We start from the raw sequence: 13,378 nt of genomic DNA on the forward strand, positions 1-13,378 counted from the left end.
GAAGTTCAAAAACACATACAACACAACATAATCTGAGTACTGAATGTCTTCATACATAGTCAGAAACTTACAAACAATGTCAAGTAATTTTTTATTTTAAAAATCTATAATAAGTTAAACCTGGCAGGCAAGTTTTCTGTGACTTTGGTTTGTAGATTTTTCTTGTTGATGTTAATTGCTAATTTTTCCACTCTGGCAAATTTGACTGCTTAAACAAAAACAGCTTTAGTCAAATACCTGGAAGAAGAAGTTAGGTTAACTCCTTCTATGCATTTGTATTTTGCAAAGCTGGTTCCAGGAGATCCCATTTATCACTCTTGTATTTTGTGAAACTTCTCAAAGAGCACATTCTGTTTCAGAGATGGTGAAAAAATGGCAGTTATTGTTCATGTAGACCTTGGCATTTGCTTCATAACCTGGGAAGAAAAGTGTCAAAGCACTGTTACTAAGCATCAATTACACTTTCAGGTATTTATTTTAAAAAATGATGAGTGAGAGAGACGAGAATAAATCCTAGATTCTTGACTCATGCAATTGAGTATTGCTGTTCACTCAGATGAGACAATTAAGTGAGCAAAACATTTTGAGTGGGAGGAGAATAAAGGTTTTCTTTGAGCTATTTAAAATTTATGATACCTGTTTGATATTCTAGATCTAAGGAAAGATGTTGAAGCAGCTGAATATGAAGTTTGGAGCTCAGGAAGACAATGGAATTATTTATATTAATTCACTTGTTACCAGAATATAGCTGTTTCAGAGGAGAAAGCAGATTGGAAGTGTATCGAAAATTCTAGGTTTCTATTTTTTTTTTTTTTTTTTTTTTTGGAGATGGCTCAGGTTCTCTGGACATGAAATTCCTTCTTTATAAAATAAAGGTTTGGGGCGCCTGGGTGGCGCGGTCGGTTAAGCGTCCGACTTCAGCCAGGTCACGATCTCGCGGTCCGTGAGTTCGAGCCCCGCGTCGGGCTCTGGGCTGATGGCTCAGAGCCTGGAGCCTGTTTCCGATTCTGTGTCTCCCTCTCTCTCTGCCCCTCCCCCGTTCATGCTCTGTCTCTCTCTGTCCCAAAAATAAATAAACGTTGAAAAAAAAATTTTTTTTTTAAAAATAAAATAAAAAAAAATAAAGGTTTGAAGAGCATTATTACCAATGACTACATTTTATATGTATATGATCTCCACTAATAAGTTACTGTTTTATGTCAGGAAACATTTCTTTTACAAACCATCAAGGAATTCTGCCCTTGGAAGATCATTTTGCTATTTGGCTTTTTTGCCCCATCATCATAGCATTATTCATTCTGGCATTTTTCTCCCTCAGGTTTCCTTTAGTACATCACAACTATAGATGAAGCCAAAGGAACTCACTAGAACAAATGGCATTGTTTCTTTATTGCACACTGAGAATTGTTACATACATATCTTTGTCAGTGAGGTTGTAAATACTGACCCAATGTGATCTGTGGACTAAATGATGAGATTTGCGGGTATGTCCATGACCTCAAAAATACATTAACAGGTCAGATTTCAGGTTTTTGTTAAAACATACATATGGCATGTTCTGTGAACACTCAGCATTTGGTCAGTATTAGAGGTTTTCTTTGACAGTCTTGCTATCTATGGAAAACTATATTCTGGGAAATTAACACACAGTTTGTCTCGTCTTTGGCTGAACTAACAGTAGTAATATGAGTCTCTTACTTTCAAAGATGCTATGATTGTGTCCTGGTGCCCTTTTTGAAATGCGTTACCTTACTGACACATTAATGTCCTATTTAAAATGCCACTGGATTCAGAATTAATGCAGTTACTATTTACTTTAACAAGAGAGATTTTGGTCATATGGTGTGGTTGAAAGCCTTGTTGGCATGAATTCTAAAGAGAATGGGAAAATAGAAATGAAGACAGTGAAAAGAGATAAGGAGTTTTGTTGTGAAGGGAGTTAAATAATGGGGTTGGTTGAGGGGAGCAAGGGAGGTTTTATTTAAGATGGATTATCATTTTGAAAATGTGCAAATAAGAATATTCCAGCAGAGAGGGGAAATGTGTGTTGGAGGACAGAATGGATAATTGCAGGAGTAGGTAGGATCCAGGTCATAAGTCGAGGGATTGACTGAGAATAAGAGCAAAGACATTGCTTTCCAAAGAACAGGAGCACGAAGGGTGAATAGGAGAGCTTGCTAAATGTGGTGGTAGCCGGATGTTGAGTTTCCCTTTGGAGGCTTCTGTTTCCTCAGTGAAATAAGAAGCAAAGCGGGCAGTGAATAAAAGGTCTGAATATTAGAGGTTGGAGGGGAGAGGCAGTAGTTTGAAATTGTCAAGGAAAGAGTGGGAATGAATTAACTAAAGAAATGTAGTAGGACTGTCAGGCAGCACAGAGGACCCTTTTGATGGTTTTGCTCGTGAATTTGAAGAGAAACATTCAACATGATTGTAATTTGTTTGTTTGTTTCCTAGCTTATTCAGCTGCTTGGGTTTGGCAGAGATTCAGTATTAATCAAGGTTAGAAGTCTTACTTTTCCACTAAAACCCATGTTGAAAAGGGCAAGAGAGTTGAAGACAGTATAAGGGAGTCATTTTTATTGATGGAGAATGGAGCTTAGTCCAGCAAGGAGGGAAGGGGTGGGGATAAGAGAGGGTGGGCAGCAAGAATGTGGTAGGCTCAATTGCTTAGAGCACCCTCCAGAGCTGAGGAGAGGTTAGGGTCAGAATATTCTGAGAATGATCCAGAAGGGAATGATGTTCGAAACTGAGATTTAGGAAAGTACACAGCTACCAATAAACACCAGGGTGACTCAGTCAGTTAAACATTCAACTTTTGATTTTGCCTCAGGTCATGATTTCACGGTTTGTCTGATCGAGCCCTGCGTTAGCTCCTCACTGATGGCAAAGAGCTTGCTTGGGATTCTCTCTCTCCCTCTCTCTCTTTCTGCCTCTCCCCTGCGCGCGCGCTCTCTCTCTCTCTCTCTCTCTCTGTCTCAAAATAAATAAATAAACATTAAAAAAAAAATAGACCAAGGCAAAGGTATAATCACAGCTTTGGGAGCTAAAGTAGAACAGAGGAAAAAGACCATTAGAGGTTAGGAGTTCAAGGTACTGAGTGGCCATGTTGGGACTGGGACTGGAAAGAAGACGAACAGCAATAGGGTCACCCTTTTACTTAACAGGTGGTATTTATAGCTTCCTCTTGGTTATTAAATATGCCCCATCGTCAAACATCCAGAAGCTGTAGAAGTCGCAGCCACTGCTCAGTAAGCAGGGACTTTGGATGTGGCATTTCCTGGACAGTGGTCCTGTGCTTGCTGGTGGACCTTTCATGAACGGCCCCTCAGTTCCTGTCTCATGGCCACACATCCCATATTTTTTACTCTTTCTTCCTCACAGAGGTTCTTATGCTCAGGAACTTTTGAACCCCCTCCCAGAGGTGTCTGCTTCCTTCATACATGTCCTTGGCCCACCAGCTCTGGTGAGCTAGCTCCCATGAGTTTCTCCAGCTAAGCTTTGGTAATGAGAGGGAGAAGTCCTGCAGCTCACCAAGCATCCATCCAGAAGATGGAACTATAGCAGTCTGCCTGCAGATAGTCCCTCTGAGGGGCTCTTGCAGCCTCCTTCACCTGACTAATACCTTTCTTTAGATAAAATCTTCTCCCCACAACAGCCTCTATACCCTGCTCTTGTATATCTCATCTGAGATGAGTGATGGAGGTAAGCTTTGCAAGACTGAATGATGAGCTCTAGCTCTCTCTCTCTGTCTCTCTCTGAAGAATGGATGGATGCTTGTCACCCAAAGTCCTTACCCCTGGTGTCCCAGCCCAAACTGGGACTTTTTAATGAAAACCCTGCTTATTTTCTATGGTGTTATATGTTCTTTTTCTAACAGCCAATTAAATAGGATCCTAGAGTTTTATAGTCAAAGTTTAGAAATATTACATTGTCCCTTTTCTCCAAAATCTCAGCAGTATGCAAGGTAATATGTATTTATGATATGAAGAGCTGATTAGCATTGGTACAAAAGTCCTGCAAATAATTTCCTATAAAGTACTTAGAGACATTTAAAGCATGATGGGATGATTATTCTTATGCTGACAGCCCAGGAACAATAGAAATTAGATTGTAGGCACAAAGGAAATTAATATTTAATTTGCCTTCTTCATTTTGACATACATTTTGATTGGTAGATATTCTCGTAGCTTGATTATGTCTAACTTGAGATTGGTGATGTTTACATCTTATTTGTGGCTTATCCTAAATTGTTCTTTATTTCTCTAGAATCTTGTTCTCAACCCAACCAAATATAGTATAAGCTGTAACTCTCTCCAACAAAATCTTCCAGCATTCTCCCCATCTTCTTGTGCTCAAACCCCACCAGCCTTTCATTTGCTTTAATGCCACTAAACTCCTTTTTCCAGCACACATACTGTGCCTTGGGCCAGAAATGCTCTCTGCCCTTATTTCAAACCCTCATACACATAACTGACAACTCCTTTTCTATCCTTCCTCTTTCATGTCTCAGCCTAAACATAGCACCCTGTAAGTGAAACCTCCCATAGCCATGCACAGTTGTGCTCCTGTGCCAACTAGGGTGTACTCTTAGAACACCCTGTGCTTTTCATTTTCATTTACCATACTTGAAAATAAGAATAAACTTATTTATCTATTTGGTGCCTTTCTAACACACTAAACTATAAGCTCCATGAGGGCATGGTATCTTGAACGTAGTTGGCGCTCAATCAATATTTATTGAACAAATGAATGAAAACTCCCAATAATTTTACCTACAGTGAAATTTAAGGATTTCATCACTGTGTGCATAGCCATCTGAGGTTGTGTGGCCTGGAGGAAAGTCTGTAAGCCTAAAGTGGGTAAGACACCCTTCAGAGTTGGAGTACTAGGTATTCTAACTCTAAGCATGTATTTAGTCTTAGAAACATAGTTAGGGGCATCTGGGTGGCTCATTTGGTTAAGTGTCCAACTCTTGATTTTGGCTCAGGTTCTCACGGTTTGTGAGTTTCAGCCCCACGTCGGGCTCTGCACTGGCAGTATGGAGCATGCTTGGGATTCTCTCTCTCTCCCTCTCTCTGCCCCTCCACCACTTGTATGAACTCTCTCTCTCAAAATAAATACAAATAAACTTTTAAAAAAAGAAACATAGATATGTATGAGGTAAGCTGAAACTGGACATAGAAAAAGCAGTATTCATGATTTTAGTGGTTGTATTCTAAGTGTGCTGCTCATTAGCAATATTTGGCATGTTGTTTACATGGGCACTGATGTAACAGAAAACTCTAATCACTGTTGAAAACACAGTTAGGATCTGCAGATGATCAGTCAGTGGGGACCTTATCAATTAAAACAAGATCTACTGTAAGATGAAATCATCTTGAGTATTTTACCCCATTTATTGAGCTTTTATACTATGATATTTTGCTATTGTTTACATTAGGTATGTTGTCATTTTTTAAAATCATTGATCAATTAATTCATATACTTCTGAAGATTAAATACAATTTAATTTATAAAGTCAAGAAAAGGCCTAAGTACTAATTTTCAATTACAATAATTTCTTCTTCCCTCTTATTTAGTTTAGATATGTTCATAAAACATTTCTACTATAAATTTTTTAATCCCACATCTTTTTAAAGTTTAGGATTTCAAAATCAATATTCCCATGTTTTACCGGTATATATAAGAGGGTGTTTATCATTTGACCAGTTAGGTATGGGAAAATTAGATAAACAAGGATTTCTCATTTGTGTTTGTATTTTATAGTGGTTGACATTTGTCATAAAAATGAGACTGTGGAAGTTTTCCATTACCGTTCCATTATTTCCATTACATTTTCTCTTTGCAGAAAAATATTCTCAGGTCTATTTGGATTAAATTGTCACAGTACAAACTGTACTTATAAAAGTTTCCTGGTTCTCCCAGAGGAAGCTTATTTACCTTTTTCCCACCATTTTCTAAGTGTGTTAAAGAGTAATCCGATTCTTAAAAGCACCTAAACACCTTATTCTCTGCCTGCTACACCAATACAATATAGAAATGATGGGACTGCTTCAGATTCAGTATTATTGAGGAAGTTTGTTGCATACAAATTCGTTGTGAAATTGATGTTCAGAAATTAGGAAACAGAATGTACTGAAGTAGAGTCATTAGATAGAAATCAAAGTGTATTTTGCTTCTCTGTTACCACCAAGGACTATTGAATTTTGAACCCCTGAACACTCTCTTCTAGCTGCTTTCGAAATCTATTGAACAACTGAAGCAACCAGGCAGTCACCTCGAGGAAGCGGAGGAAGAGCTTCAGGGGGACCAGGCGATGCAGGAAGACAGAGCGCCCTCTAGTGGCAACAGCACTAGGAGCGACAGCAGTGCTTGTGTGGATGACACACTGGGACAAGTTGGGGCTGTGAAGGTCAAGGAGGAACCAGTGGACAGTGATGAAGATGCTCAGATCCAGGAAATGGAATCTGGGGAGCAGGCTGCTTTTATGCAACAGGTAATAGGCAAAGATTTAGCTCCAGGATTTGTAATTAAAGTCATTATCTGAATATGAAATGCATTGCAGGTTTTGGTAAATGGATATTTCCTATCCTGTTTATATTTCTGAATGATTTGATTTTAGTGTTTAAGGATTCTACTTAATACATATATATCTATATAGAGATTTCTCTATATACTGGTTTCTATATAGATATCAAGGTTTCATTGAAACTCCACTGGTAAGGAAATACTTGTTACACTAAAATTATACTACATAAGTATACACATAATTAACAGGCTTTAAATTCATCCCAAAGCCCGCCACACCAATTACTTCTAAGGAAAACGAACTCACTGTTGTTTTTAGTTTATCTGTTGAGATCAGTGACTGCTGGATCAAGTCACCCAGTCTGATCAATGAAACATTCTATTAGTTCTTGAATTTTTTTTTTTTTTGGTATATAGAATTCAGTTTTCACATTGTTGTACATAATGTATCATACTACAGTCTTGAACACTGTTAAAGGTAGTCTGCCCCTTCCGTCCTCTCTCTTTTTTGTTAAGTTAAATGTTCTGGTTACCATGCCAATAGTCCTTAGGTTATTGTATAGATTGCAATTGAAAATATTAGGAATAGAGGTGGTTTTAAATATATAGATTGCAAAGTACAGCACTATTTTAAATATTACATTATGTCTCACCTAGCACTGCTCATTTTACTTTTATCTTGTGTTATTTGATGACATTGTCTATCAAAAAAGATCAAATGAAGCCGATGCAAGTATCGGCAAGGAGTAATGTGCAGCATTATGGTCCAATCAGATACTATATTGTATCTACAATTGTAGAAAACGTAGTAATGGTATGATGATTATCTGATATGAAGTCACAATTATGTTTAAAAGAAGAAGGTGTATCATATTTCATAATCATATCACTAGGATCTCTTAGGCATGATTCCATAATGACCCGGCATATACCGTACCATTTTGGCAAATAAAAATTTAGGAAAGTTAGGCTTAACAACAGAATCTACTTGTATATAATGCACCTTCAGAAGGACTGTGTCCTTTGATGCTATGAAATACAAACAACTTTGAAGGCAACAGAAGACTCTGTTTATTTAAGTCAGTTCTTTGTCAGGTTCCTGCTGTTCTACAGAAAACTGATTCTATGCGGCTGAACAGGAAATGCCTTGTGGAAACAGGAAGTCCAAGTGATTCATGTAATGAGGAATGTAGGGGGGGAAAAAACGGAGGATAGTGTTTTACTCTTTCTGTTTTTAAAGGGCACTCTATGAATTGATTTATTGTCTAAGAAAATAACACCACAAGTAGGGAAATTGTTAAGGAAGCTTTTCACTGGAACATTTCCTTCATACTTCCTTTTGATATGTTTACCTTGTTTTATAGGTTTACTTTTGTTAAGCTAGTTAAAGATTCTCTGTATTAAGACCCCTTTAATATGGATAATCCAAATTGACCTAGAATCTTTGTGAGGTTTTTTTCTATTAAAATATTTATATTTCTAAATCCAAGGTATTTTAAGGTGTAGTATCCTGTTTCAAAGGAGATAGAACAATTTTGCCAAATGTAGACATTGTAACAACTGTATGTTATTGGCACGTGTTGTTTACATTTTGCTGTGACATTTAAAAATATTTCTTAAAAAAAGGTCACTGCTAAAGATACATTATCCTTTTTTAAAAAGTCTCCATTCAAATTAAATTAATATAACTAGAAGTTAGAAAGTTTAAAACTTTTCCATATAACGAAAGTCCTTCTGATAATTTGACAAATAGCTATAATAGGCAACTTTTCCTATTACCAACATATTTTGGTTAGTATATTCCTTAAGATTAAAATGACTTTTTGTCAGTTGTTTTGCATTAAAAATATGGCATTCCTAAGATAAAATTGTATATTTTTTCCATCTCATAAATATTCATTTTCTTTAAAGTCTTCTTTCAATCTCATAAAAAAGGGATAGTGCATCTTTTAAAATACATTTTATTTGGGGAGGAACATGTGGCTGAGCAGACTTTTGTATAATATCACTTCAAAGATATGTAATCACAAACAAAAAAAAAAACTATTTTTTATAATGTCATTTGAGAGAGCTAGCTTCATCAGTACAGTTGGTGGACATTAATTGTTTGAATTTGATAGTCTTTGAATTTAATCAAGAAACTACCTGGAACCAGTGAAAAAGAAAGCTGGACTTAATTCATCTTAGAATTAATTGATAAATGTCTCTTTTAAAATCTACTGTATTTATTATAATTTACACCCTTGAAGGTGATCTCTTGTTTTGTGTTGTAAATATATTGTTTGTATGTTTCCTTCTTGCCTTCTGTTATAAGTCTCTTCCTTTCTCAAATAAAGTTTTTTTTAAAAGATCCCCTTTCATACATTTGGCTTTGTGTAAACTTGATCTATTTAATCGAATTTGAAGCTCATGCACTAGGTCTCGTATACCAAAATATATTTGCCATTTGTTGTCGAAACAAGAAAATGAAGATATTTTGAGCAATTATTTCTCGTGCCATTAAAAATAATAAATCCAACAATGATTTTAACCTACTTATGTCAGCCATTATCAGATAGCAAACACAGGTAAAATTTGTTGCCTCTTCATTTCCCCAGTGTGGCCTCTTTTTTCATGATATGTCATCATCTTTGATGTCACCTTCCAAATATAAAACTTTATATTGATAAATGTTAATTCCTAACTTTGCTCAACTTAAAAAATTATTTATAAAAGGTTAACATAATTCCTTCAGTGTAACAAGCACTCAGTAAATAATAAAATAAATAATGTTCCATGTATCATAATAATTTTATCTATTACAGTGACAGCCTGACCTACAAGTATAAAGTAACAGTCCATAAATTTAAAGAGAAAAAAAATAATTAAATGACTTCCCCTTAGATGGAAACAATGATTCTAATGCTAGAGTAAAGAACAAGGAGCCTGGCTCAGGTAAAGGAAACTGGACCATAGACATCCATGCGCCTTGACAGACTGTGCTCCTCTTCTGGTCAGTTGCTAGCAAAATTTAAATCAGTCAGCACTTCATAACTTCATAATGTGTTACCTTGTTTTTGTCTCAGCGGGTTAAAAATAGTTGTTTTATATTCTTTGATTCCCTTAATCTAAACTTTAATGTCTTACAAATTAAAATTACTCCAACTCACAACAATATTGCATTAGACTATTAAGAATTCTGGAGCTAAATATCACTGTTACAAAATGGATTATTATTCCATAATGCCATAAATCTGATAATTTGATTAAAATTGTTGGAATACCATTAGTTACAATTTTCTAAAAATTGCCTTTGGACTTTTTTTTTTAATGTTTTATTTATTTTTGAGACAGAGACAGAGCATGAGCAGGGGAGGGGCAGAGAGAGGGAGGGAGACACAAAATCCAAAGCAGGCTTCAGGCTCTGAGCTGTCAGCACAGAGCCCGACATGGGGCTCGAACTCACAAACCACAAGACCATGACCTGAGCCGAAGTCGGACATTTAACTGACTGAGCCACCCAGGCGCCCTGCCTTTAGGCTTTTTATAAAATTACAAGAAGAACCTGATACCAGAGATCCTCAAAAAGGAGTTGGAGGAACCAATTAGATAATGGTTTTATACTGCATTTCTGATTTTCAAACTGTAAAGTGGAAGTTCAATAAAAAGTATCAATCTCATGTTAAAAACTTTTTCTTTAAGAAAAATACTTTTTGCCAGGAATTGCAGTTACTAAACATTAGATTTCCTCTTCTGGCAGTAAAAATCCACCTTCTCATTGGTAACGGTGGCTGCTGAAATGGAGACTGCTACTTTTAATTAATCTGAAAAAGACTATCTTTAAGAAATTTTTACTTAGTTTTATACTTTTTTCTCTAAAGGATATTAAAAAGGAATTCAGACACTCAACATTTTTTTTTGAAACCTAGTACTCAACGGATATATAGGTAGACAAGATTATTTTTTTTAATTTGGCATTTCTTTGTGATTATTTCGATAATGGAAACGGAATTGTGGGTATACAATTGTGAGTTAATAATGATAAATAATCAAGGTAATTACCAATTACAATCAAGAACTTGGAAATGCAAGAGAAGGAATTCTAGATGTAGATTACCATTCCCTTTGTTCTTGATAATTCCTCCATTGGGGTTTTAAAAGGAAAGTATGGGAGGGCAATCAAAGAATTCTGGCAAATAAAACAAGATACTGGGAATGTGACTTTTCAGAACTTATCTATTTAGATTTAAAAAGTTCTCTATTCTAATTTTATAATACCTTCTTTAAGGCTTATAAAGTGGAAGGTTTAGACCATGCAACCTTTTGGGGTCATCTTGATTTAAAAAAAGACTTTCACTTTTAACTATTGCAAACATATGTCTAGTAACTTGTTTAGTTCTCACAACAACCTTAGGAGGTAGATATTATTTCTCATTGTAGAGATGAGGGCACTGGGGCACAAGGAAGTTAAATAAGGCCAAGGTCACCCAATCAGTGACAGTCTAGCTCTAATTTGAACCCAGGCACTCTGGCACTGGAGTTCTTGTTCTCTCCTTTTACTACCGCACTGCATTTAATGCAACAATTCTTTTCACTTATACAGGTTTATTAATTCACCAGTTCTCTCTCTCTCTCTTCCCTCTTCCCTCTTCCCTCTTCCCTCTTCTCTCTTCTTCTCTCTTCTCTCTCTCTCCTTTCTTCCAGCCCCCCATCAGCGTTTCTGAACTGTTTTGAATCAATTTTCTCTTAATCGTTGTTTCCTTGTTGTAAAGTAGGAGATCAGGACTCTTTTTTTTTTTTTTTTTTTTTTTTTTTGTCTAACGCACAGATGAGACACTTAATTCTTGGACACATGATATTCACCCATTTTGAGTCATGAAAATTTGTGAGTTTCTTTTTTTCTGACCCAAGCCAGTGTTAGGATGAGGGAAAACAGAATACCTGCCCTTGAGATTAATTTTGGGGGGAGAGGAGAAAAGATTTCAACTAGGTCAAGCTCTCCTTTGCCACTTCTTATCTTTATTTCCCAACCAAGGCCAAGAACCCAATTTCTAAGCATCTAGAACGCTGCCTTTTAAGACCTTTTTTTGACTTCTGCTCTTGATAATTATTTTGAGCTAAAATAGTCTGTATAAAATGTTGGGGAGAGGAAGAACAGAGACATTTGTCTTGAGTTCTTGTCTTTCTAGGTGATTTTTCTGTTGAAAGATGCATAAAAATCCTCCTGAGGGAAGTTGCTGGCAATTCAGATTCTGACTGCACCTCCTAGAGGTTCTGATTCTATTGTCCCAACATGGAGCCCAGGCATGTAATTTTTTAAGCCCTTTGGGAGAGTCTGATTCAGATATAATGTTCTGGAGGTGCCCAAGGGCCCTAAACCACTTCCTGAATTATGGCCTGATTTTCAATAGCTTTTACCTAAGATCCTTGAACTCTTCATTCATAGTTTCCAAAATAGACTATATTCTAATTTTTGTGTATTGTTCTGTTTCATTTGCATTTTAACTCGACTACAGATTATTCTCACAATATTTACTGCTGTTACTTCTTTGATAGTATTTGTCCTTTTGGTTTATTTTTCTCTTCTAATTTAAATAATTGCTTAGCCTGTTTATAGAGTATTATTCACCAATACTTGGCAAATTATTTTTCTTCACAAGTTGTGAGCTATTTGTTGCAACATAGTTTTTTGTTTTTGTGTTTTTGTTGAGATAAATTTCATATCACATACAATTTATCATTTTGTCCATTTTAAAGTATACAATTCAGTGGGTTTTTGGTATGTTCATGATGCTGTGCTGCTGTCACTACTATCTAATTCCAGAATATTTTCATCAACTGAAAGCAATCCTCTACCAGTTAATCAATCATTCCCCTTCGCTCCTTCCCTCCAGCCCCTGACATCTACTTTAGGTCTCTATGGATTTGCCTGTTGTGGACACTTCATGTAAATGAATCATATATTATGTGGCCTTTTTGTGTCTGGCTTCTTTCACTTTGCATAATGTTTTCAAGGTTCGTGTATCAATACTGCATTCCTTTTTATGACTGAATAATACTCCATTGTGTGACTATACTACATTTTGTTTATGCAGTCATTAGTTGAAGGACACATAGTTTTCATTCTTTGGCTCCTATGAGTAGTGCTGCTATAAATGTTCATGTTCAAGCTTTTATGTTAACATACATTATTCTCTTGAGTATATGCATAGTATATACCTAGGAGTGAAATTGCTGAGCTCTATGGTACTTCTGTTTACTTGTGAAGAACTGCCAGATTGTTTTCCAGTAGCAGTATAAGAGGGATTGCAAAGTTTCCACGTCCTTCCAACACTTGTTATTTTATTATTTTTTTTTTTAAATTGCGGTCATCCTGGTGGATGTGAAATATCAACTCATTGCTGCTTTGATTCCTATTTTGCTAATTGCTAATGGTGATGAGCATCTTTAAATTTACTTAGTGACCATTTGTATCTTTTGGGGGTAATATCTATTCAAGTCCTCTGCCCATTTTTTGATTGGCTTCTTAGTCTTTTTGTTGTTGAGTTTTACGTGTTTTTAAATATATTTGCTGGATATCCAAAATGTGAATTGCAAATTATCAAATATATGAGTTGCAAATTTTTTCTCCCATTCTGTGGGTCTTCTTTCCTTTTCTTGATGTTTCTATTGGTACACAAACATTTTTATTTTTGCTGCAGTCTAGTTTATCTATTTTTTTCTTTTGTTGCTTGTGCTTTTGGTGCCATATTTAAGAAACCATTGCCTAATCCAGTGTCACAAAGATGTATACCCCTGTTTCCTTCTAAGAGTTTTTTATTTTATTTTTTTAATGTTTTTATTTTTTTTTATTTTTGGGAGAGAGAGACAG

General features: G+C 35.9%; 1 protein-coding gene across 8 annotated transcripts in view; it reads left to right on the top strand.

The window, feature by feature from the left end:
* Positions 1–13,378, top strand: part of HDAC9 (histone deacetylase 9) — a 741,574-nt gene that overhangs the window by 371,659 nt on the left and 356,537 nt on the right. For 7 of the 8 annotated variants that reach the window (XM_030308055.2, XM_030308057.2, XM_030308059.2 and 4 more), the window contains one exon: positions 6,233–8,879. In XM_030308055.2, the coding sequence (XP_030163915.2) occupies positions 6,233–6,547 (315 nt within the window). In that variant the 3' untranslated portion in view covers positions 6,548–8,879. Of the gene's footprint in view, positions 1–6,232; positions 8,880–13,378 lie in introns of those variants that run through there. The other variant, XM_032592422.1, reaches the window with a different exon arrangement.

The sequence above is a fragment of the Lynx canadensis genome, chromosome A2 (assembly GCF_007474595.2).
Source record: "Lynx canadensis isolate LIC74 chromosome A2, mLynCan4.pri.v2, whole genome shotgun sequence".
NCBI lineage: Eukaryota > Metazoa > Chordata > Mammalia > Carnivora > Felidae > Lynx > Lynx canadensis.